Source organism: Eulemur rufifrons, chromosome 8 (assembly GCF_041146395.1).
Source record: "Eulemur rufifrons isolate Redbay chromosome 8, OSU_ERuf_1, whole genome shotgun sequence".
NCBI classification, from domain to species: Eukaryota; Metazoa; Chordata; class Mammalia; order Primates; family Lemuridae; genus Eulemur; species Eulemur rufifrons.
This window is the reverse complement of record NC_090990.1, coordinates 1,516,182-1,542,428: the sequence shown is the minus strand read 5'-3', so window position 1 is coordinate 1,542,428 and position 26,247 is coordinate 1,516,182. Positions and strand designations below refer to the sequence as shown.

Below are 26,247 nucleotides of genomic sequence, written 5' to 3'. Positions count from 1 at the left end.
TTGAGGAGCCCTACACATCTGGAACATGCATGAAATTCCAGCCCACACCGACTGGCTGCCAGGATGTCCCTTATGCAAGATCCCTGCCACACGTCACTTGACCGGGACTTACCAACCAACTCAGGTAAAATTGATGGCTGCACATCAGGTTAATTGCTGCATTTTAGTTAATTGCTTTTATTTTTTTTGAACTTCTGGAGCCAACACAATTGCACGTATTTGTCCTACTCTTGGCAGATTCAGTAACGCAACACTGAGTTTGGCATCCAGCGGCTGCAACGTCCAGTTGCTATTTGCAACTGCTTGGTGCTGCTTGGCCCCCCGGTGCAGATCCTGACAGAGAAGACGTGTTCGAAGGATGTGCTGTCCCCAAAGCCCAGACAACAGACAAGCCGGGCACCTGAGAATCCTCCGTGTCCCTCGTGTCCGTCCCCACATCGTGTCATTACTCTGTGGACTGGATTTCCCGAGGAACAGCCTCTCTTCCCTGGTCTCACGTGACTTGAAAGCTGACTTCCCAGAGCCCCTCCGGCCACCTTGGCTTCACTGTTCCGAGGAGGGACGGCGCAGACGTCGGCATCTGGGCCCCCGGGAGGCCAGGAGCCAGGGCCAGAGTCACCCGAGCCAGCTGGACAGGAAGCTTCATGCTCGATGACGCACCCAGACGCATTTCAGAAGCCAGCGGCCTCTTCTGGATTCCTTTGCCAAAGTTTGGATTCTACTGATTTGTCGTAAATAAACTCAATTTTCACTCCCTTCACACAAATCATCTTTTTTTGGAACTGGTTAAAAAAAAATAAAGAACGAGCAAGTGCATAGAGGATGAGGAGGCCAGAGGAGAGTGACTAATACCCTGGCCCCCAAAATGACATGCGGAGGCAAGGCCAGTGCCCACGGGCCCCTGCGGCAGTGAGTGCCACCAGGACCCCCTCCAGAAGCACACGGCGTGTCCAGGAGCTGAGGAGGAGGAGGAGGAGGAAGTAGAGAATGAGCAGCCAGCAACCTACAGCGGTGGCTGTCCCCGCACGAGCCGCAGGCAGGTGTCCGCCCCTGCGGGAAGGGAGCAGACTCTAGGCTGCTACTTTGTAGCAACCCCGCAGCAGGCTGCAGACTGCCTGGCTGGTGGATGGAGAAACCACGCACCATCTTCTCTCCTAAAATTTCTGCCCACGAGGCCCTCAGGGCCGAGTTATAGTGGCTTGGGCTCCACCACTATCACCTGCAGGACCACGCAAGGCTCCTGCTCCCTGGTGTAAGCCACGTCGTGTTGTAAAAAACCGAACTTTGCCCAAGAGCGGTCAGGCCTTTGCCCTCAGCTCCTGGACGGTGTCTCCAGGCCCTTGGCATGTCCTGCTTGGTAAGAACATCTGTGTTTGCCTGGTGGCCTTGGCCATGGGACAGTCTAGCAACGAGACTTAGCGTGGAGGCTCTGGGTCGCACAGTATCTGCTCCCTCCCCAAGTGGCTGGAGACTGAGGTCGGCCGTGACACTCAACCGGGTCTGTAAGGAAAGGCCCCAGTAAGCCCTCTGGACACCGAGGCCAGGGGGGCTTCCCTGTGCGCTGTCACCCACTGTTGCCGGGAAAGTGATGTGTCCTGACCGCACAGGGACAGGACGACTGGGAGCTCTGCATTTGGAGCCCTCCCGGATCCTGCCCTGGGCGTCTCCTCTCTCGGCCGACTTTAGCCTGCGTCCTTCCCCTGAACAAACCACTACTGGGAGTAAACAGCTTTCAGTGAGTTCTGCGAGTCCCTCTAGAGAATTATTGAGACTGAGGGTGTCCAGGGGCCCCTCGGACACTGCAGCTCGTGTCAGAAGTGGGAGTGGTCCCGGGACCCCGAATGCTATGGCTGGCATGGGACGTGAGGGTGGCCCTGGGGACGACTCCCTCTCCTTCGGCACAAGCACACTCCCATCGCTGCACGGGGAGAACACGAGGGCACAGGTGCTGCTCCGCCCCCCGCCCCCTCCTGTCCTGACGGCTCTGACCCCTGGGTGTCACGGCCGAGGGACAGCATTCTCAAGCCTGCAGGAAGACGGTGGAGCCAGTGCCCGAGACGACTCCTCCACGGCCACATGGCAACGTGACTCACGCCCTGCAAGAGTCTGTTTGAAAACGCTGAATGTCAAAAAGGAAGAGCAGAGGCAGGCAGCAAGACAGAAATAGGCGTGCACAGATGAAAGCAGGCTATCATTTGCATGGAGCTCGCTGCCGGAGATCCCGAAATGCAGGCGAGGAGGCAGAGAGGGGCCGGCCTGCTCACTCTGCCCCAGGCCGCATCGCTCGGAGGCCTGCAGCGCTGAGACGCCTCACTGCCCCCGGGCCCAGAGCCTCAGCCCGGCCACGGCTGGGGGCCTGGCCCACCCCTCCTGGCACGCGACGGGCTGCCGGGGCTCAGGGACCTTCCAATTGGAGAGGCCCCTTCGTGTCTGACATGAGTCCTAAGATCCCTGCACTTCTGCTTTGGCGTTGACCTCTGAACCTACAGCGGGGGTCGGCAATCTGTTTCGGAAAAGGCCCAGACAGCAAATGTTTTAGGCTCAGCCAACTCCGTCCTTATACGATGACGTGCAGACAAATGCACGTGTCTGTTTGCCTGTAAAACGTCACCTACCAAGGCCGGCGGCCACGGGCTGCGGCTGCCCCACCCCCCGCCTAGAGAACAGGTACAAAAACTTCACTAAAGCCAGTGGGAGCCTCCCCTCCAGGGCCAGCTCCTGCCACTGCCCCGTCCTCTCGGCCCTTCGCAGCCCCTAGGAACAAGGCAGCTGGATTTAGCAAATAAAAATATAGTTACACTTGCATTTCAGAGAAACAACAGGTTTTGTCTCTCTTTTTTTTTTTTTTAGTATATTGCATGCAAAACTTGGAACACACCTATACTAAAGCATATTTGCTGTTGGTCTGAAATTAAAACCTAACCAAGCATTCCACATATTTTATCTGGCAGCCCTGTCTTGGGGGGGCGTGGTTCTGTTCCCCACAGAGATCCCCACGTCACTGCTCCTGGCTCAGGAGTGGAGCCTCCTGGAACCTGTAACTCCTAGTGAGCCTTGGTCAGAGTGGGCAAGAAGAGTCACCCGCCCCAAACGCTGACAGGGAATTCACTGACCCGTCGCCCAGACACAAGGCAGGCCGGAACTCAGCCCAGTCTGTCGGCTCCAGAGACCGGAAGCAGGACGCGTCCCAGGATGGCTGCTCGGCTCCCCACGTCCACAGCCCGCAGCACACAGCAGCCTCCTGACTGTCCCCAGATGCTTTCCGGGGACCCCTGGCCCACCCACAACCCCAAACACGAACTGCCAGGAAGAGTGAGAGGGTGGAGGGATCCACACAGCTCGGGGCTCGGCGAAGTGTCCCCTGAGTTTTAGTGCGATCGGGTGCAAGGCCCGTCCACACCTCCCTTGTTTGCATTTGTCCCAGCAGTAATTCTGGAAGCAAGCATGGGCTCTCTTAGAAGAAATAAAGAGAACAGAGAGAAAGAGGGAGGGAGGAAGGGAGAGAGGGAGGGAGGGAAAGGGGGGGAGAGAGAGCAAAGGTGAGAGGGCAGGAACACAGACCGCCGCGGCGCCTCACTGGTTAATCCTGCACGTGTATTAGTTATCCAGAGTGTTGGTTGTCTCCTGCTGCACCGCCAGTTACACGCACACCACGGCTGCAAACACCACCCATTTCTGAGCTCACGGTTCTGCAGGACAGAAGTCCAGTGTGGGGTGGTTGGATTCTCCGCTCAGGGTCTCACTGGGTGTCAGGATATCAAGGCACTGGCCAGGCTGTGGCTCTTCCTGGAGACTTTGGGGCAGAATCTGTTTCCAAGCTCACCCGGGTTCCTGTGGCTGCAGGACTGTGGTCCCGTCTCCTTGATTGGAGGCTCTCCGCATCAAGCCAGCCCAGCGAGGCACAGAATCCTTCCTGCCTTTCAGGTCTCTCCGACTACAACCCCACCCACTGCCACATGTCTCTCCCCTCCTCCGCCTCTACATTTAAGGGCTCATGTGGCCACACTGGGCCCACCTGAGTGAGTCAGGACAGTCTCCCTATCTCAGTATCAACCGATTAGCAACCTTAATTACCTCCGCCAGGTCCTTCCTGCCATGTCAGATTATGTGTGCAGGGGTGCGGTTTCACATCGTACGCATGCTTTTGGGAATAGGAGTGGACTCTGCTGGCGCTGTCACCACATCCGTCACAAAACATGGACACACACACCGGGAAGCCAGCAGTGCACCGCAGACCCAGCCCATTCCCTGGAAACAACTTTGGACAGAGCTGTGTTTGCAGTGGACGTGTCTCTACCTTGGGTTCTGCCCTGGGGCATCCTGCGGAGTAGATGTCAGACAGCGTGACCCTGGCATCCCCAGGCTGAGAGCTTTCTCACCTGAGGCAAAATACAGGGTCTTCGACAGACACAAAAAATATCCCAACGTCATGTGGGCAAAGCTTATGCAAAAGCAAAATGCTCCATCACTGTAACCTCCCAAGACTGACACATCCGATTGCGTCTGGCACAGTCGTCCTGTCTGTGGCCTGCAAGGCTCCTGGCGGTTGTTTCATTTTTGTCTGATACGACTGGAGCTCCTCTATGTTGCAGCGATTTGGGGTCCAACAACCTCAGGGACACTTGGCCACAACACAGTGCAGCTGTGGGACGCCCAAGCGTCCCCAGAGTGCACCTTCCATGGGCACAGCCTTGGGCCTTCCACGGTAACCCCCAAATAATCCGCACCCCCGGGAGACGCCCAGCTGCTTAAATGAAGCACACAGGTCACAACACGATTCACAGGCGGCTCCTGAGGCTCTGGGGCAACCGCACCAGCAGGAGCCCAGGGCGGAGGGTGAGGGTCGGCAGGGCCCTGCCCAGGGGGGAGAACGGTGGGCATCACACGCTCACCTTCACGCTGTTCCCGCCACGGCCTGAGCGCAGGCAGGGAGGTCTGTCTCCAGGCCCCGTTAGACCGTTACAACACGAGCAGGCGCTGACCAGCTTCCTCGCGAAATGCCTTGTTTCCATTAATTACATTTTCTGGTTACCCAGGGATTCAATTTTGCTCAGTCTCTGGATTTACAAAAGAAGGGAAAATAATGGGCCCGTATCTTTTAGATTACAAGCAAGGCTAACGAGGTTTCCATGTCACCGTGCCAAAACCTTTTGATGAAAGGAGGTGTGACGGGCTCACAGGACCAGGACCGGCAGGGGTGTTTGGGGAAGATCCGCCGGACCTGGTGGGTCCATTGTCCCCACCTCCCAGTGGTGAGCGCCCAGGAAACCCAAACCGTGCCGAGCTCACGGCCCCACCTGTGAGATGGAAAGACCACCATTCCCAAGCTCTGGATGGGTGTGAGGACTTAGGACGGTAACCTGCACGCTGTGCAACTATGTCACGACATCCCCGTGACAGCGAGAGGCTGTGATTACAAAGAATGTCACCGTAATATTGATATTATTATCAGTGTTACAGTTTTGTTACACTTTGGACCTCAGTTTCTTCTATAATATGAGCAAAACCACCCAAGTCTACCCACTGCTGGGAAGGACAATGGGAACAAGTGCGTGGGCAAGTGTGGTGCAAATTCTCAAAGACCAGCCCATGTTCCTATTGCCCCATCCTTTCGGAGAACTGACAGGGGGCCGGATCCTGGGTCGAATGATTTCATGCCAGGATATCCCTTAGCAGGTACTTTCCAAAATCTGAAATCCCCGATACTTAGTTTGCTGTCATTTGCTTTTCCTCCTCTCCTCCAGAAGGGAGAGGGAAGAATATTCTGGAACATTCCGGAACATTCAACAACCAAAAAAATATCCTGTGTTCCAGTCCATTTGAGTTTGTTCTTGCTTTCACACATTTTCCTGAACATGCTGCGCAGTGGTTTTATACACAGGAAACCGCAGATCAATGAGACTGGGCAACGAGACCTGCACCTCATCCCTGCTGGACAATGTGAGCGCTGGAGCAGAGGAACCAGCCGGTTTCCAGGAAGCCAGCGGCAGAGTGGGCAGCGTACTTCCGTGCCAGCAAGATGCGGCTCTCAAATGAAAAGTGACAGGCTCACAAGCCAGGTCGTCGCCAGGCAAGCTCCAAGTTCACGGTACACAGTTGGGTCACAAGTTCCTGTCACCCTGGGTGCTGGCTGGTGTCATGCTGGAAGGATAAACGTCGGCTTAGGTGTTTTCAATAGACCACGTGGCTCGGCTCTGAGGTCCAGAAAGGGGAAAGGAAAAGTCACGGAGAATAAGATTCATCCCGGGAGCAATTGCTTTAATCCACTCCCAGAATGGCTCATAATCCCTCTTTAGTGCAGAGCTGATAAAAAGTGCTGCCTCTCACCCGAGCCTTCTCCCTGGGGACATGCGAGGAGCACAGGCTGAGCAGCTGCTCAGAGCCCAGCGCCGCAGTAGGGGTGCACAGGCACCGTGAGGCCCGCTGCTCCCCGTGACTGGTGGGGCAGGGGCCCGCGGCGACTCTGTCACGGAGCAGCCACCGGCAAGCAGACGCCAGGCCGTCACCGTCCTCCCAGCCCTGTGCGGAGCTGAGGGACATCCCCATCTTTCAGATGAGGAAACTGAGCAGTGGGGAACCTGTGGCCTCAAGGCCACGTGTGGCCCCTGGACCGAATCCAAACTTCACAGAACAAAGCCCTTCGTTAAAAGCTGCTCACTGATCACAAAAGCCCTACGGCAGTGCCCCACCCAAGCAACTGGGGATAAAGCCCAGGCCAGGCCCAAGGTGTGCTGGAGCCCGGGCATGTGCCCCAAAGAATCCAACACATGTTGACAGCACCACCATTCACAACAGCCAGAAGGTGGAAGCAACACGCGGTACAGACACACAGGGTCATACTATTCGGCTATGAAAAGGGATGTCGTGCTGATTCATGCTACAGTGTGGATGAACCACCTCAAAAACATCATGCAATGTGAAAGAAGCCAGACCAAAAGGTCATATACTGTAGGATCCCATTTATACAAAATATCCAGAACAGGTCACACCACAGAGATAGCAAGTAGAGAAGTGGATGCCAGGGGAACGGGGACTGACTGCTAAAGGGATATGGAGTTTCTATTCCAGGTGACGGAAATGTCTTAGAATGAAAGAGTGGTGATGGCCGCACAACACTGTGATTGTACTGAATGCCACTGAAACGTACACTTTAAGATGGTTAATTTTTTGTTATGTGAATTTCACTTCAATTTGAAAAATAAAAAAAGAAATGTTGGCTGAGTCTGAGTCTGAGTCCCTCCTGCTGGCCGAGTCGAGGTCCCTTCTGTTGGCCTAGTCTGGGTCCCTCCTGTTGGCTGTCTGGGTGCCTCCTGTTAGCTGAGTCTGAGTCCCTCCTGTTGCCTGAGTCTGGGTCCCTCCTGTTGGCTGAGTCTGAGTCCCTACTGTTGCCTGAGTCTGGGTCACTCCTGCAGAGTCTGCATCCTTCCTGGTAGCTAAGTCTGGGTCCCTCCTGCTGAGTCTGAGTCCCTTCTGTTGGCTGAGTTTGGGTCCCTCCTGCTGAGTCTGAGTCCCTCCTGTTGGCTGAGTCTGGGTCCCTCCTGTTGCCTGAGTCTGGGTCCCTCCTATTGGCTGAGTCTGAGTCCCTACTGTTGCCTGAGTCTGGGTCCCTCCTGCTGAGTCTCCGTCCTTCCTGGTGGCTGTATCTGGGTCCCTCCTGCTGAGTCTGAGTCCCTTCTGTTGGCTGAGTTTGGGTCCCTCCTGCTGAGTCTGAGTCCCTCCTATTGGCTGAGTCTGGGTCCCTCCTGTTGCCTGAGTCTGGGTCCCTCCTGCTGAGTCTGAGTCCTTCCTGTTGGCTGAGTCTGGGTCCCTTCTGCCGAGTCTGAGTCCCTCTTGTTGGCTGAGTCTGAGTCCCTCCTCTTGGCTGAGTCTGGGTCCCTCCTACAAAATTCAAATATGCCCTGTGGCTACTGACATAAATTCTACCTACTTGTAACTCTCTAAGAACACCAGAATGCCTCTATAAGAGAGGGTCTTAGAAAAAAGGAAGGGGTAAAGGAGCTTATGGAGGGGATAAGCCTGAAGCCCACCCTTCCCATCATCACGAAGATGCCACAGACTTCAGTGTCTCACTGAAAATAAGTGAGGGATAGTTAAAGGCAGGCAGGCCCCGCAAGAAAGCCTGGCCAGGAAAGGCTGCACCCCATGGCATCAGCCCTGGACAAGATCCATCTCCCCATCAGTGGCTCCCAGCCCAGACACACACCACATGCAGAACCAGAGCTGAATGAGCCTCCCTCTCCCCTGGTGTCCCCCTCCCAGAACTGAGAGTGGACAGCGGCCGGCAGCACCAGAGAAAACGGCAAGTTCCTGCTGGAGGCCTTGGGAGCCACTCTGCTGACTTAGTAGGACCTTAGAGAAATCTCTAAACCCCTCTGCCTCAGTTTACCCATCTGTGAAATAAGGCTAATGCTATTTCCTGACCTTGAAGGACTGCTGAGAGATTTTGACCATCACAGTTTTTAGACTGCTTGGAAGCTGATGGATGAAAAGTGCAGACATATTAATTGCTGGTTCTCAAGTCCACTGATGCCTCACAGCCACGCCCCACGACACAGAGGTGGGCGCCCACAGCCACACACAGACCTGCACGCACACACGTGCACACCTGTGCATGCAGATACACACCCAGACACACGGCATTTCTCTCTCTAAGCCACTTTCACACATGGGGACAAGGGAAGCCACCACCCTAATGACATTTTTGGGGAGGACTCCAATTCCCCCAAATGTCCCTTTCCTACTCGGAATCCCCATGCTGACTGGCACTGCTGTCTCACTGCCTTGCATCCCAGCCATGGGGGCTCCTGTCAAAATCCAGCTGCATAGCCGGGGCGGGGCAGCACCTGAGAGGGGTCCGGTTCTCTAAGGTGACGATGTCCCCAGGGAGGAGCGGGGCTCACAGGGTCGAGAAGACGCCGCCAGGGGGACAGGGAAAGAAAGGGGGTGGTCAGAGCCAGTGTGATTTTGTCCCACTTGGTCCGGGCCAGCGGTTTCCCTCAGAGGGATCCTGAGTGGAATCAGAGCCAGAGAACTCTGGGGCCTTGGCCAGGCTGTCCTTCCCACCCAGTGTCCTCTGGGTCCCTCCTGAGGCCACAGCCCCATGGCGCTGCTCTCCCTCCCTCGCCGCTCCCGGGGCTCTTCCCTGACATGACCGCCTGCCCAGCCAGGACACCCGGGCCCTGCCCGCGGGCTCCTCGGGTCTGCCGGCTGCCGACTCTCACTGGCCACTCCCTGGGGCTGCCTTTCCCTTTCCACGGGAACACGCAGAAGCAGAGAGAGTGGCGCTTCCCCTGGGACTTTCCACAGCTCCCAGCCTCCAGGACAAAGACTGGAGTGCTGGCCCCCTGCTGGCCTACCCACCTCCTCCTGCCGCTGTCCCCCACGCACCTTCCTCTCCAGCCATGGGCCCCCTCCTGGGGGGTGATCCAAAAGCCCCATCCTCACACCTGTGCTGCCTGTCCCTTCCTTCTGGGGCCCACCTGGCCTCCCTCCACTTGTCCTCTGTGATGGGGGTCAGATGCCGCCTCCTCCAGGAAGCGTCCTCCACTTCTCCAGGTAGAGTTACCTGCTTCTTCCTCTCAGCTCCTACGATTCCATTTGCACCTCTGTTGTCCCCACGGGGAGTTCCTGGAAGACCAGGAGAGGGATCTCTCCTGCCTGCGCCGGCACGGCGCCCGGCACGCAGTGGGCACTCATCCGTGTCTGCTGGACGGATTCGTCAGGATGCCAGGCCCACAGCCAGCCCGTCTGGGGACAACTCCCGCTGCTGTCCTGCCTGCCAGGCTGCCTGGCTCATGCCCGGGGCCAGGAGACCCTCCGGGGACCACCTGGGTGGCCGGTGCTACAAAACCATAGCCCTGACCTCCCCACAGGCACGGGGGGAGAACTGAGAGGCAGAAGCCCGCCCAGCGGGCCGGGCGGCACAGGTTCTCCCAGAGCTTCGGGCTGCTGCGAAGGGAATCAGATTAGCCTGGAACACGCTGACGGAGAAGGAACCTGGAGCCGCGAGCGCTCAGAGACCCTCCCGGGCAGTAACGGGCAGTGCAATAGCCCAGTGCCTGGCTTCACCGAGAGCCCACAGAATGCCCCCTGGACACCTGCGAGGTGCAATGCCACAGCGTCCGGGGGACCCGGTGCCTAACAGGGCCGTTCCATCAACATTTTCTGGGATTCTGAAATGCAGTGTCATAAAAATAAACATGCTTACTCTTGCCTTGCATAATTGGCTCCCTAAAGAATCCTGCGTTCTGAAAGCCACCATGTCCCTCAGCAGGCAGCACAGCTCTTCTCAGCATCTGGGTACAGTCTTGAATTTTCCCCTGGAAACAGAGAGGGGAGCTGGGCAGCGACTGAAGGCTGGCGCCCTGGCGGGGCTTTTCCTCCTCTTAACGCACTCCCTCCTCGGCGGGACACGGGCTTCGGGTGGGCTCATGCTGCAAGGGCCCGTCTGGTGGCACGCAAAGGCCCCTTGTCAATACCCAGAGCTGGCAGCCAGCTCTTTGTGAAATAAAAGAAATCATTTTAAAACCTGTAGCTGCGTGCCCACGACGTACACAGGCTGCCGCCTGGCTCAGGATGGCTCTTTGCAACGATGCGGGAAATCAAACCCACGGCGATGTTATTATCGGTGAGGGCTGTGGCCAGTCCGGGAGGACTTGCTGGCGAAGGTGAGCTCTGGTTTTTAGATGCTCCGAGTAGAAGCAGATTAGAGCCAAGTGGACAGTCGCCCAAAGGTCAGGCCCAGGACACAGAAGCCCAAAATCTGGCTCTCCCCCAGGGCCACTCCTGACCCCAGCAGGAGGGCGTGTCCAGAGGTCCCTGGGCACCTGGCGGGCACAGCTGACGGTAAGCGCTCACTCCTCCGGCCTACGCAGAAGGGCCTGGCCAGCTGGTCCCCCAGACAGACCTGACTCTCTCGGGCCAACCCCATGGGCGGCTTCCATTGTCACATGGGTCCTCCACGGCCACCATCCTCCCTACCAGGCCCAGGACGCTTGAAGTTTGGGAGGTGACCTTTTCACCCCCGTATCACAGACACCGTGTGTGTTCTGCATGGAGCCAGGCTGAAGTCCCAGACTTGGTGGCCGACCCCAGCCTGGCGTGTTCCTTGAATACGTTCTGTCCAACATGCTCTCTTCTGCACTAGGAAGAACGGGGTGTCCTGCTGGGAGGACAGAAACCGAGGGCCCGGGTTTGAGTGTAGGCTCTGCTATTTCCTCGCTGTGTGGCCTGAGACAAGTTGTTCAAGTTCTCTGTGCCATCTCTGGACAAAGGAGACGGCTAAAGGACCTACAGCACCATGACGTGAGGATAAATTAAGGTATAGCAATGCCTTAGAATAGTGCCGAGTACACATGCAGTGCCACGCAGCTGTTCACTAACATGTGTACCTGCCTCCGTGACACGCTCACCCCAGGACTACCAGCGAGCCCGGCACGTGGTCCTCCTGGAGAGGAAGGGGCTCTGTGGCAGCAGGGTGGCCGTTTCCCCATTCCGTGTCCACTGCGGACAGGACAGACAATCTGTGGGCACCTTCCCCTCTCTAAATCCAAGGAAGAACTCAGAATCCTTCTCAACACAGAACTTGAAGAAGCAACTGCCAACAACTGCGTTGGTCATCAGAGCGGAGGTCTTTTCACCGTCCCTAGGTCTGAGGAGTCCCTGCTCTTGGCATCAGCTGAAGGATGCCGGGGGTCTACCCTCCACATACCCCTCAGCCCGAAACGCAGGTGCTTGCCGGTGGATTAGCTGTCTTCCCCCGGGGGTGGTAAACGTTCCCTTCATTGTTTCCTTTTATGAAAGCGGGCTCTTCGAAGTCCCCACTCCCACCGGAACAGCCCCATCTTGGAAGAACACACGCGGCCTGGCCGAGGAGTGGACCTTCCGTGGGCTACAGCATCCACAGGCCAGCAAGACCCTGTGCTTTCCAGATGCTTCCCACGTACTCTGTCCCATGCTCTGAGCCTGGCGCAGCCTCGTTCATAGGACACGATGGCCTGCAGCCCTACTGGAAGATGCTCCATGAGGGTGGACGTCCCCAAGCAGCCCTGCCGTCCCCCAGAAGGAAGCACAGCAATCTTGTTTCCCTTCTCTGGAAGCGCCCTGAGGTCCACGCTGCCCACATGCAGGGGGAGAAGTTTGGGTCCTTCGAGAGACCACCAGCCAACCCTCCCCATCTCTCCCCTTCCCTGCGGGCATCCCACCACCTAGGAGTCCTGCTAATGAGCCAAAATGTTCCCCTCACGCACCTCTGCACCAAAGCAGAATGGAAAACTTGTTCTCTTTATCTCCCCAAGACTCAGCCCTGCGGCGGAACTCTCTAGACACCCCATAAGCGTTTATGGAATGAGAAATGGGCAGATCAGCAGTGGCTTGCGAGTAGGGGGCTCCCCTCTCCCAAGCAGAGGGAAGGCGTGAATCCAGAGCCAGTGCTGGGGCAGGTGACAGCTGGCCCCGTGCACTTCCCAGCCAGCCAGCAGCACAGCAGTGGCCTCCTGGGACCCCAAAGCACTGACGTCTGTGGCTGTAGAGCACAATGGGTGGCAAGAGAAAGGAACCCGATGTCCCCACAAAGACTCACGTGCAAACAGGCACAGCGACACAGCTCATGTTAGCCCCAAAGTGCAAACGACCCACGTGTGCATCACCAAGTGAGCGGATAAGCAAAGCGGGTACGTCCAAAAATCAGAATGCTACTCGGGAGTGAGAAAGGGACGCAGTAGCAGCAGCGTGCCACTGCGTGGACGGTCCTCGGGTGCACGATGCTAAGTGAACGAAACCAGATGAGAAAGGATGCACACGGCACGATTCCATTTACAGAAACAGCCCGGGACAAGATCAGAGCAGCGGGCGTAGGAATGCGACTGAATGGGAATAGTTAATTCCCGGGGAGGGAAGTGGCGGGAACTGGACCGTGGTGACGGCTGCACCACTGGGTTGATTTACTGAACCTCACTGAATGTTTACTTAAAATGGGTGAATGTTACAGTTGCAAATCGTACTAAAAAACACACTCGCAAATAGACACACGGAGGGCAACCCCTTTTACCCAGATTTTCTTACGTCAAACTCAGCTTCCTCAACGTGACCATTCATTGATTTCTGTAGCTTGATTCTCATCAGAGCTCTCGAAAGCGGCCTCCTTGGATTTGGTGCCATATTTATTTTTAATTATTAAATAGACAGAATAGCAGTATCTGTATCATAGATATGTCTTCATCTCCCCATGACGTTTCATTAATTCTTTGCAGGAAAATGCTCTCTCGTTTTGACCATAAACCTTTTACTTAAAACTGTGGGTGCCAGAGAGACTTGTGATTTCAGAGTCAGCTGAACACAAGGGCTAAATCCATAAAGTGCTGACTCGACATCACAGCAGCTGGCTCCTTCTTGTTTTATGTATTTTTTTTATTTTGTTTTGTTTTGTCCCAAAAGGGCAACATGTAACTTAATAAAGGGAGTGGGAAGTAGATTTTATATAAAAACCAAAAGCTGCAGGGGATGGTGGAAAGAGCACGGATGGACCCCGGAGTCCAGGAAACCCAGGTTCAAATCCCAGCTCTCTCATAAGCTGCCTGTGTGACCTTGGGCAAATCACTTAACCTCTCTGGGCTTCATCTTCCTCCTGTAGAAAATGGGAGCAGCCATCCCTGCGACCGTGTAGATTGGTTGGACCGTTTAGCGCAGTTGGATCACTTAGCACAAAGCCTGGGCTACAGAAAGGCCTAGAAGGAGAATTAGTTTCAGGGCTTCCTGTCTGGATGTGAAAGGACAGAGGAGACGTAACAGGTGTAGGTGGTGAGACCTGAGAAGCTCACAGCCAAATCCAAGACAGACCCTCCACCGTGTCCCCTACTCCACTCAGCAAGCACTGATCGAGCACCCCCCACACACCAACAATTTTATCAGAAAGCCCAAAACCTAGTGATAAGAGCGAAGCCACACACTGACATCTGCCTTCACAGGCTGGAGGCTCCTGCTCACCGATCTAGAAACAAGAAACCAACTGTTTGCGTTTGACTTGCAACCCTCAGAGTGTGGTCTTGAAGCCACCTTACGAGCCAGGGTAGGAAAGTGGGGCTGACCCCAAAAAGGCTGCTCTATTTTCAGCGCTGACCTAATTTACGTAAGGATCTGGACAGATCTTCTTATCCAGTAATTATGCAGCAGGTCATTTATTACTGTCACTGACGACGGATCTCATAACATCAGCAACGCTGCACGTTCCCATGCTGCTGAATCTGCATCCTGCAAACTGTGGCAGAGACACAACACAGCAAGTCTCATAAAGTCATGTTTTACCCCTCTACCGTGTCCACAGCACCTACGGCTGCCGTGAAATACAAACACACATCCCCAAAGAAGCTAAATACACACATGCACACGCACCAAATAGACAATCAGTGAGGTGCGACTCTCCGACAGATATGTAGAGAATGTTAGTTTGTTTTCTTAATGGAGCTTTTTATTGTGACTATAGCGCCGTAAGATGTGATACACAGAGATCCTACGACCCCTTACCCAGTTTCCCCCAGGGGTGACATCTTGCAAAGCTACAGTACAACAACATAACCAGGACACCGCCCTGGGGACAGTAAAGACAGAAAACACCCCACCCCAACAGAGACCCCACACCGCCCTTCTATAGCCACACCCTCTTCCCTTCTGCCCCGCTCCCTCCGTAACCCTGGCAACTGCTCACCAGTTCTCCATTTCTATGACTTGTCATTTCAACGCGGGGAACCATCACATGGTAAGTAACCTTTGGAATTGGCTCTTTGTCAGGCGGCACAAGTCCCTGGGGATACACGCAGGGTGCTGGGAGCGTCAGTAGTTCTGTTCCAGCCACAGGTAAACCGGTGTGTCCACCCACTCACCCACTGAGGATGTCCGCATTGTTTCCAGTTTGGAACTATCATCAATAAAGCCGCTATAATCATTTATGTGTGAAAAATAAGTCTTAATTTCTCTGGCATAAATACCAAGTGAAATGCTCAATTGTATAGCACTTGCATGTTTAATTTCTTAAGAGGCTGCTAAACTGCTTTTCGGAGTGGCTGTATATTTTACCTTCCCATCAGCAATGTCTGAGTGATCCAGTTTCTCCACGTCTGTGCCAGCACTTGGTGGTGTCAGTATTTTTTTTATTTCAGCCATTCCGATGGGCGGGTAGGGACATCTCATTGTGGTTTTGATGTGCATTTCTCTAATGGGCACTGACACTGAACATCTTTCCCATCTAAATATCCTCTTTAGCGAAACATCCCTTCATGCCTTCCCCCTAGTCTCTAATTGAATTGTCTGATGTTCTGCTGTTGATTTTTGAGGGTTCTTTATATATTCTAGACATCAACATTCTGTCAGATGCATGGTTTGTAAATATCATCTCCCACTCTGTAGATCTTTTCAACCCCTTAAGAGAGGCTTTCAGAGAGAAAATCTTTAAATTTTGATGAGGTCCAACTTATTAATTTTTCCTTTTATGGATTGTGCATTTGGCATAAAGCCTAAAAACTCTCTGCCTAGCCCATTTCGAGTTATTTTTTTAATAATGTGTGGGACTTAGATTGAGGTTCTTTCCCTTTTTCCTTTTCTTGGCTGTGGGTGTCCAGCTGCTCCGGCACCACTTGGTGAAAAGGCCACCTTTGCTCCACTGAATTTGCAGTTTTGTCAAAAATCAGCTGGGCATGTTGGTGGGAGTCTAGTTCTGAATTATCTGTTCTGTTGCATTAATTCCTCTGCTGATACTATACAATCTTGATTACTGTACCTACATAATAAATCTAGTCACTAACTATTCTAGTTCCTTTGCCAGTACATATAAATTTTAGAATAATCTTATCTATATGTACAAAACTCTTGCTGGTTTGATAATAATTATATTAAACTTCTATATCAATTTGAGGAGAATTGACATTTTTAATAAAGATCTTTAATCTTTAATGCTACATCTCCCCATCCATGAACACTGTATGTCTCTCCATTTATTTACGTCTTCTGAGATTTCTTTCACCAATATTGTATCATTCTCAGCATACAAGTTGTCAACATAGCATGTTTTTATACCTAATATTTCATTTTTTGAGCAATTGTAAATAGTATTACATTTTTAATTTCAGTGTCTGCATGTTCATTGTTAGTAGATAAAAATACAGTTGATATTTGTGTATTTATCTCATCTTCTGTGATCTTATGAACTTGCTTATAAGTTCTACGAGGTTTTTTTTAATAGATTATATGATATTTTCTATGAAGATAATCATATCGTCTGCATAGAGGGGCAGTTATATCCCTTCCTTTCCGTTTGCCTTCTATTTCCTTTCCCTCCTGTATTGTACTGGCTAGAACTTCCCCCACGTTACATAAGAGTGGTAGGAGTGGACATCCTTCACTTGCTCCTGATCTCAGGAGAAAAACATCCAGTTTCTCACCATTAGTATTCATTATGCAAATTAATAAATACTAATGAATATTAGTTGTATACATGTTCTTTATCGAATTGAGAAAGTACCACTCTATTCCTACCTTACTGAGAGAGTTTTTTCATGAATATATGTTGAATTCTATCAAATTCATTTTCTACATCAATTGATATGATTGTATGATTTTAGTTTTCCTTTGGCTTTTCCACTCTAGCAAGCAGAAGTGCTGTTTCACTCGCTGGTCTTACCCCCTCATCCACGGACCCCACTGCCCTAACCTCAGAAAGCCTCTGGTCCTCGGTTACAAGTGACCAGACTTCCAACCTGCCCTCCTTGGGTCCTCAAAGCACTACGTTACAAACTGGTGTGAGAGACACCCAGCAGGTGCAAACGCCCAGCTTGCGCAGCCACCCCCTCTCCAGACAGTGGGTACCTGCAGGCAGCAGCCACTGGCTCATCTCTGTCCTACCCCTGGCACGGCACAGCCCAAGCACAGAGCTGGCACTCAGCAAATGTCACAGGTTGAGCGAGGAGGGCGGGGGCCCGGCAGGCTCACCTCGGAGCCTCTGCGCACTAAGGGAGCAACAGTGAAGTTCTAAAGGCAGACACTGGTTTGGGGCGTGACTGGCTCTAAGGAAATTTCTTTTCTCACTTCCAACTTTCTAATAGGAAATGTTCACACTGAGCAAACGTCCAGTATAACGGCCACTAGTTCCACGTGGCAACTGAGCACTCGGAAATGTGGCTAGTCCAGATTGAGATGTGGTCTGAGAATAAATGACACACCTGATTGCAAAGGCTTAGTAGAGGGGCAACGTAAAGGCTATTTTGTGTTGATTATTGAAATGATAATATTTTGTATAGATTGGGTTAAACTAAATATATCATAAAAATAAATTTCATCTGTTTTTGTTTTTATATGTGGCTACCGGAAATTTTAAAAATACAAATGTGGCTGTTTCATCTTCCTCTTGGACGGTGTTGGTCTCCGCCTAATAAGAGCATTTTTGCCCCTGAGCACCCCCGCCCCCGCCCCCCATTCTTGGACTGCGAAGCCTTTGCGGGCAGAAACCCGCTCGTTCCTGGGTCTGCAACAGCACCCCCTGCTGGGTGCCCAAGAACTGCAACATGAGCGAAGACAGGTGGAGGCTTGCTCTCCAGGCTGCAAAGGATGCTGACGGCAGCCATGTTCATCCAGGTGCCTGCAAGCTCTGCCGCTCATGTCTGGGACAGGAGATGGGGATCACAGGGTGTGAACTTGTCACAGCTCATTACACTAACTCTTCCAGTATCCTCCCCCACCCAGGGACTTACATACCCACCAGAAATTTCTCTTTCAAATGAACTGGCCCTCTCTCTAAGTAACCACTCCCTAGGAGGCAAAAAAACTTCCAGTCCCTGAGAAAGCTGAGGGCAAGAGGGGACCTCAGCCCAACGACAAAGCCAAGAAGTTTGCCTTTGCCGCCAAGCCCACCCCTGCCCTCAAGTCTCCCTGTTCCCCTTGTGGCACCTGACTCCCCACCTCCCCTGCCAGACCTGTGCCACCTTCATGGTCTCCCAGCTACACCTATCCTTCCTCCCAAATGTTAAAAATCTTATACTCTTCCTCACAGTGAACTGATGATGACCAAAAGAGCCCAATGGACTAGTCTTTTCTAAGCACATCTGCATTCCAATTGTGAATAAAATCCTCAAGCCAAAGGAATGCATCTCTAATGGTGGAATTGTAAGCACCAGTAAGCCAGGCTGAAGAAGTAGTATCTATCTGGGGCAGGGCCTAAGCCTAAGGCTGGAAATCCTTCCCTGGAGTTCAGCGTGGAATTCGGGAGCAGTGGGCACAAAGGCAAGACCTGATAAAGCAGGGGCACTCTGCCATGCAGATGGTTTATTCACCCACAGACATTTCTGGAACATCTACTATGCACCAGGCACTCTCATCAAGGGGGGTGAAGAATGAGACACAGTCCCTGCCTGTGGGGACCCTAAGACCAAGGGCTCTTCTCCAGTGCAAAACAGGAGCCAGCAGGCATGTTCCCGAGCACCCCTGGCCAGCGCACCCCCTTAGTTTCAGAGGCCAGGTACAAGTCTGGCTGCCCCCTCCCCAGCAGCCCTTGAGGTCGCAGGCAGATGGGGTTAAGGAGCAGTGAGACACGCCCCCCGAGGGGAGGGCCGGGAGCAAAGCCTCCGGAGCCGCACTGCCCAGGCAACTGCCCACAGGGGCTGGCAGAGGCAGGAAGGCAGAGCGGTGGGCACCCGGGAGAAAGGGCCAGATCAGCAGGAGGCAAGGAGCAGGCAGAACACCTGCAGTTCAGGCAGACCTGGGAAGGCTGAGGGGATGTGACCTGAAGCCCAGGTGAACCCAGCGTTGCTGCGACTGCGTTTGTTTCGGGGGAAGCGGGTGGTTAAGGGAATAAGTAACACCCCTTTGCAGAGTGCACACGCTGGATGCAAATGCAGATACAGGCCCAAGCCCCACCCACCTGGTCCCCACTGGTGCAGCCCCAGGAAACTGTCCCTTGCGAACACATGACTCCAGACACACTGCCCTCCACCCGGGGTCTCTTTTGGTCACGTGGAGATATTTACCGACTCCGAAGGTCCCACAGACAAACAGTGGACTTCTGGCCTCTCGCCACCCCCAGGGCTGTTTGCAAAGAGACTCAAGGCAGGAGCTCAGCACAGCCAAGCCACCTCCCTGCTCCTGGGCATCCCAGTTAACTCAGGCCGGGTCCGGGGGCTGCTGGGAGACAGCTGAGAAGCCGCCGTGCTGCCCCCAACAGCAGCAGGGGAGTCTTCACCACAGTCCTCCGGAAAGGGCTTCGGGGACCTGGCATGGAGGAAGCACGCCACCACTCCTGGTGGGTGACTGCTGGGGTACAGAGCGTGGCCCCAGTGAGGGCCTGGAGCAGCCAGTCCTCCTCCTGGCACCACATCCCATCCCAGCCCTGAGGCCGATGGGCTAGGGGGACCCAGGGACGTCCCCAAGGGTCCCCGGAGCTCTGGCATGGGCACACCGCTGCCTAACTCTCTCTTCAAGGCAGATTAACTGAGAGTTAATCTGAGTTATGTAACCACCACTCCCCACTCATGGCCTCGTGACTAACCAGCCCCTGTGAATTCCTGGAAGGGGTCGCAGAGGAAGGAAGCGCAGGGACCCCGCACCTGCACCGTCTGCTCAGCCCGAGGGAGCCTCTGGCCCGGCCTCCTCCCCGGCCTGCATGGCTTCAGGCAGGAGGAACCCTCTCAAGCCAGACTTCAAACATGAAATCTAGATCAAGGATATATTTGGCTTTCCCAGCTAATCTTTACATCAGTTTGGTCTCTACTGACTTGTAACCCTTTGAAGCAAACTTGGCAACTACGTATTTAAAACAGATGACTCTTACATAACCCCAGAGAGGAGCCCCTGGGCTCTGGAAGGCTCAGCTCTTTGTGGGTCGGGTCGTGGTTTTGTGTTTACCCACTTGTCATGACCCAGGGTCATGTTCCTGGTACCCTGTGGTTTTCCCACAAAAAGCCCATGAAATGCTGGGCCCAGGAGCACACAGAGCCACATCTGCCAAATGCCGTTTGTGTCCGGGTCAGAGGGGCTGGGGCAGATGAGGCTGGGATGGGGCGCAGCCGTCCCTCCAGCGACCTGTGCTAGGAAGATGCAGGTGCGTGCGCTGGGGGAAGCGAGCTGTTCTGTCTCCAGGGACCGGAGAGCTCAGGGAGGCGTGGAGCGATCTCAGTCCCTCGGGTGCCTTGCCCTGCTCCTCTCTCCAGTGCACAGAAGAAAAGGCAGCAGGTGATTAAAATAAACAAACAACCGGGCCAGACTGGGAGGAGCCTGTCCCCTGCCCACCCTCTGCTCAGGCAGCAGATCCCCAAGGTGGGGGTGAGCATGACGGGAGGGCAGGAGGGGGACGGCCCAGTGCTGCCCAAGGCTTTGGGCTGCCTCCTACATCTGCACTGTACCCCAGCATTGTTTCCCCAGTGAGTCCCACAGCCGCTGACACTAGATGCCTTCCAGTTGCAATCAAGTTGGTGGCAGCAGCTGGAAATCAGCACGAGCCCCGACGCACCGGGAGTGCAATGTTTGTGGACAGAGCGTTTGACTTCGGCCACTCAGCTCAGCTTCACAGCCCCAGCTGCCGGGGGACTCCACAGTGGGGACGGTGGCAGCCAACCCAACACATCCCTGCTGCGAGGCCCAGACATGGCACAGCGCGCACCACAGGGCTGGGGGACTGTGAATCATGTCATCACGCACAGCCGGGGCCTCCCAGACAGAGGGGCAGCGGAGCCGTAGAGTGGGAGAACAGATGGAACAACCCTGAGAACCATGGCCAGGGCTAGGGATCCAGATCGCACTGCCTAGAAAATGCCTTGGGTGGCTGCTCCCAGCCCGGGAGCAAGCCACAGCCTCAGTGCTCTGCCACCTCAGAGGCCACCGCACCAGGCAGCCAAAGCCTGAGCTCCGCGGCAGCTGGCTGAGCAAGCACTCCCCTCCACGGCGAGCTCTGCCACGGCCGGCCAGCCACTGGGGCTCCTTCAAGGGCTGCCTTTCTCTGAGCTCGTGGAGAATATCTTTGGAGCTTGGGTACAACCACCCAAAAAGACATAAAAGCAGCTAATAAAACTCAATCTGTTTCTCTCTCTTAAAAGGAAGACTCAGTTCCAACGCAGAAGCAAACAACCGAGTGGGACTTTGTCTCCAGAGCAGAGCTACACTGAGTTACACTGAGCCTCTGCCCTGGCAGAGCAAGTGCGGCCTTCTGCCACCTGGGCTGGAGGCTCAGTGTCACCTGTCCTGACCGGTCTCTGAGCCTGGCAGCAAGAGGGACAGTGCTCATCGGGGAGCCCGGAGTAGCTTGCAAGCAAGGAAAAACTGTCTGGAAAAGTGCATTTTCTAGATGTTGAGCAAGAAAGCCCTGGGCTCTCAGTCCCCAAGTGCCCATTGTGATGCAAAACCACCCAGACCCTCTGGGCACAGTCCTCTTTCTTCTGGCCAGGAGACAGCCTGACAGACCTAGCTCTTCCCAAATAGGTGACAGCTGGTCCTTAAAGGCACGCTTACAGAAAAACATCCTGTGCTAATATCGAGGGGAGAAAACAAAAGGTCAGCCTTCAAAATCACCAACAGAACTATTCTCTAGAGCAAAATCCCAAGGTTTTACTCAGGGATGCTTTTAGAGGAACTATTTTAGTGAATTTTGAACCCAAAGAGAGGTTGCTTTCCATGATCTTTGCTCTCCTCTTCCTTTATCAAAATGTCCTAATCTTCTAAGCTAGCAACTTACCAATCAAAAAAATAATGTCTGTTCAAATAAGTTGCCATCAGGGATCAAGTGGCAGATGGCAGCTCAGGAGGCATCTAAGAGCGGAAGGCGAGACGCTGCCTGGGGTGGGGACCCGTTTGGTCATATGCAAGGCCTGGGAGGTCTTGCTGAGAGCTGTCCAGGCAGAACGGTGGACAGCAACCGCAGGGACCTGGATCCGGGTCATCCCGGCAAGGCTGTCCTCGCTCCATTTTGCCTACATCCCAGAACGGCCCAAGCCCAAACCTTATAAACCTTATCCAGCCCAGGCAAGCACAGCCAGTCAGCCCAGTCATCACCCAACACCCAACACAATGGGCTCCATGGTTAACCTCTTACAGCCCACAGCGGCAAAGGAGACCGGCCAGTGGGAGAAGGAATGCCAGTAATAACCTCTGACAATTTTCCCTAGATGTGCTAAACGGCATTCACCCCTGGGTGCGGCATCAGCTCATAATTCAAAGGTAGCCAGAAAACACTTGGCATCCTCTGTCCCCTTCCGATTTCTCAAAATCAGGACACACGCACTTCATCCTCCCTTCGCCTCGCTCCCCCCAGCTTTATCTAGGGGTGGGGGCGGCCAAGGCAGCTTGCTCTAGCAACTACCAGCGCCTCCGGCTCCCAACGCGGGAGCGCAGTGCATCCCAGTGGACAAACTCGAGAACCGCACGCCGCTTCCTCCGCCTCCACTTATGTCCTCTCGGCTCTGGGTCCAAGCCGGGACCCAAACGCACCAGCTCCGCGGAGACCCCAGGCAGGAGGGCGACGGCTCTAAGGCAGCCTGCCCCTCAAAAGAACAACTGTGCTCGCGTGGGCCCAACCCACCCAAGGCAGGGGCTGGAGAAGCCCAAGTGCCCCGGCTACTGAGCAAAGTTTGCCGAGAAGGGTCTTTCTGGACACCCCCCACCACGGGTTCTGGGCTCAAACCCCCATTCCAGCTGGCCCTAGAGTTCAGGACACAAACAAGCCAGGGGAAGCGCCCGTGGGTGTGTGTGCGTGTGTTTGGAAGGGGGTGCCTGCCCGCGCTCCCCCGGAGCCCTGGCTCTCCCGCCCCAGCTGCCCGCCAGCTGTGCGCGCCTGCCAGCCCGGAGGTCACCCGCAAACAGCTGGATCGGCAGCTGGGAGCTTGTGAGGCCCCTGTTCAGCCCCGGCCCGAGAAAGGGGACGGGCAGCTCCAGTGGCTGTTTGGTTCTGATTTCCTCTAACTCCGCCTGCAAAGCTCGCGCTGGGAGCCTGGAGCTCTAGCTTTCCCCGGCAGCCCCGGCCCCCGCTCCCGCCGCGCCCAGCGGCCCGTGCCTCGCTCCGGGCCCGGGGAGGAGGTGCGCCGGGGCGACCGGCCAGGACACTGCGCTGCTGGCGCCTGGAGCTACGGGCGCGCCCGGCCGGCCCCACTGTCCGGGTTGCTGGGGCGGGCGCCGCTGCCCGGACCCGGGCGCGCAGAGCCCGGAGAACCGGCCGCTCCCTGCGAGGCCGCCGCGCTCTGCGCCCCGGGCTCCCGGCGGGCGCCCCGACCCGGCTCCCGGAGCACCCCGCTGGCCGCTCCCGGGAAGCGAGGAGGGGGCCCTGTATTTGCCACGCTGAGGAAAGCGCCGCTTCAGCGCAGCCAGCACCCACGCACCCCCACGCCCCGGCGCTGGCCCGGTTGCTCACCTGAGTCCTAAAAGCTGTTGAATCCACATGGTCACGTTTCGGGGAGCGGGGCCTCAGACCTGGCTCGCCCCGGCCATCTGCGCGGCGCCCGCGCCCGCTCGCTTCCGTCCCGCGGCGCCGGTCTCCGGCTCTCGGTCCGCCGCCGCCCGCCGCCCGCCGGCCGCGGGGCGCACAGCGAGTCAGAGCGCGGCCGCGCGGGGCTCCATGCCGGCCGGCGCGCCGCCGCCGTTGGGGCGCATGGCTCAGGCGGGGCGGCCCGCGGGGGCGCACATCCTCCGGCCGGGGCGCGGGGCTCGCGGCCCCCTCCGGGGGCGACACAGCGAAGGCGGCGCGAGGTGGGGCGTGTTCCGGCGCTGTCGCCGCGGAGCTAGGGTCTGAGGAGCCGCGGCTTCGCCCTCCGGGGCGGCGAGGAGGGAGGCCGGCGGCGCCGCCGCGCACAGTGCGTGTCTCGCGGCGCGCGGCTGTTGCCCCCAGCCGGAGCTCCGCGCCGAGGGGGCGGCGCTGCCTGGGGCTTTGGGCAACGGCGACGCGTGCGGACGCGGGTCCCCTCGGCGCGCCGCTGGATCAGGGGGCTCTACCGCCGATTGGCGCAGCTCAAGTTGCCCGAGGGCTCCGTCTGAGCGCTCGCTCCGCAGACGGCTGCGGCCCGGAGGCTGGCGGGAGGCGGGCACGGGAGGCGCGCGGGGAGAGGGCGCCGTGGAGCGCGGGGCGTGGGGACGCGCGGCGGCGGCGCCGCGCCGAGGAGGCGCGCGGGGATCCCGGGGCCCCGCCGCCCGCGCCCACCGCGCCCGCCGCAGAGCCGCCCGCGCTGCTCGGCCGCCTCCCTCCTCGCGTCTGCCGCTCCGCGCGCTCGCCCCCGCCTCTCCGAGTCGGTCCCAACTCCGCCCGCCCGGCCCGGCTCACGTCACCCGCCTTCCCCGCCCCTCGAATCGGAGCCCGAGCCCCCGGCCCGGCCCTGGCTCCCGCTCGCCGCCCTGCCTCGCCGCGAGGGACTGTGCCTGGCCTGGGCGACACCGCAGGCGGGGCTCCGTCCGCCCCTTCCCCATCCCTGGCCGCGTCCGTGTCCCCACCTTGGGAAAGGCTAGAGAGAGGCCGCAGGCTCCGATTGGACCGCAGGGCACCGCCGGATGGTGTTGCCAGGGTAACCAGCTGGCATGCGAAGCAGGTCGGGGTTCAGACCCGGTTATGGGTGCATCCCCTGGACCCGGAGAGCAGGTCTAGGGAGGGGACGTTCCCGAGGAAGGACTGGGGCAGGCCGCATGGAGCGGGGGCTGCGCGAAAAGTTTCCTCCCGGAGGAGCTGCGCGACGCCAGAGCGTCTGTCCGAGGCGGTCTTGGGGGGGATTCTGCTCTGCCCGCCGCGTGGGCCGCTGCCCCGGGCCCTGGCCGGTGAAGTCGCTGCGTCCCCGGCCTGAGCTTCAGCGCTTCTGCCCCGAACCCAGCGCTGTCCTGTGTCCCGGTTGTCCACCACAGTACGTACGGGGCTGAGCGGCTAGCAGCCTCCTCGGTCGCCCGCAGCTGCTGCCTGGCCTGGCCCTTGCTCGAGAATCACTGGAAAGTTCCAGGCACCTCGGCCTCCCAGACTCTCCGCCAGCGTGTCCCCGCCCCCACCCCCAACCAGGACTCCTCCTTGCCCACCCAGTTAGGCTGCATTCCCGAGACAGGAGTAACGGAGCAAAGGCGCTGGCTGGGGACCCTTCCACTGAGAGAGTGACATAGGTTAGGATCCTCTGCCGGCTACTCCCTGAGAAACCCAGACAAAGCCCTGCTCCCGAGGGGCGGGCTGAGGGCAGGGCGCACCGGGCCTTGGAAGTCGCGCTGGTGCAGCCTCCTGGGTGAACAGAGGAGCCAGGTCCAGGGAGGGTGGGGAGAGGCTACGACCCCCTGCACAGGTGCTTCACCCAGGTAAGCTCTGGAGTCACAGCAGCGCAGGTGAGCACAGTGAGGCCTCCCAGTGAGGGGCAGCTGGTGGGTGTCAGAGCCGGGGGACCATGGCTGGCCTTTCGTCCCTGGACATGTGCGGCAGGTCCACTGTGCCCAGGCAGAAGCGCGGGGACACCTGCTTCCCCAGGTGCGGGGGCAGGGCCAGTGAAGCATGGTTGCAAGAGTGCCAGCGTGACATGGGTAGGCCACGGGCCACTGCTTACTCCGGTGGGGTCCTGGCCGCACTAACCTCTCTGACCCTCAGTTTCCCCATCTATGGGGATGGTTCCATCCATGGTCCCTGCCACGCAGGGGCTTTGTGAGGAATGAGGCCTCGCTCCCAGGTAACTGTTAGGGTCCGTGAGCTGGTCGGGGGTCCAGCAGGGTGGGTCAGCACGTGTCCTGCCTGCCCACTGGTGGATCATCCTCCCCTGGAGCCCGCGGGTGTGAGGGCCCATCCCATCTAGAGGTGAGACAGGGAGGTCCTGGAATCACATGCGGCCCAGGTCGCAGCGGGGACGGGCCCCGCACTGCTGCCACCTAGCGGGGAGAAGCGGGAGTGCGGCGGGAGAGGGCCTTCCTGCGCTGGAGCAGCCCTGAGGGAGGGGGCAGGTGGGCTGGGGGCGTCCCCACCCCGTCGTCTGTTCCAGGAACCCCTTCCGCAGCCTCCTGGACCCCGGCTGACCTCTCTCAGAACGCTTTCAAGTGCATAGACTACAAAGCACAGGATTATTAGGAAACCAATTATGTTGAAATGCATTATCAAAAGAGTAATAAAACAAATGTCTAAAATAGCAATGTATGTTCCTCTTTAATAATGCATTGAGCAAGCAATCTGCAGACCCCGAATCGCCACGCTTTTGATGTCGAGATATGCAGCGATACTCTGAGCTACCTGCAGCCATGGTAATGGGAAATGAAAGTGCCTGTGTGGTGTGTGACAGTCACAGGAGC

The 26,247-nt window shown here is 56.5% G+C and overlaps 1 protein-coding gene across 1 annotated transcript in view; it reads right to left on the bottom strand.

The window, feature by feature from the left end:
* The window catches only part of AJAP1 (adherens junctions associated protein 1), a 104,881-nt gene extending 80,674 nt beyond the window's left edge, over positions 1-24,207 (bottom strand). Inside the window, exon 1 of the mRNA XM_069477272.1 lies at positions 23,372-24,207. Coding sequence (XP_069333373.1) covers positions 23,372-23,400 — 29 coding nt within the window. The 5' untranslated portion in view covers positions 23,401-24,207. The remainder of the gene's footprint in view (positions 1-23,371) is intronic.
* Positions 24,208-26,247: the final 2,040 nt, after the last annotated feature.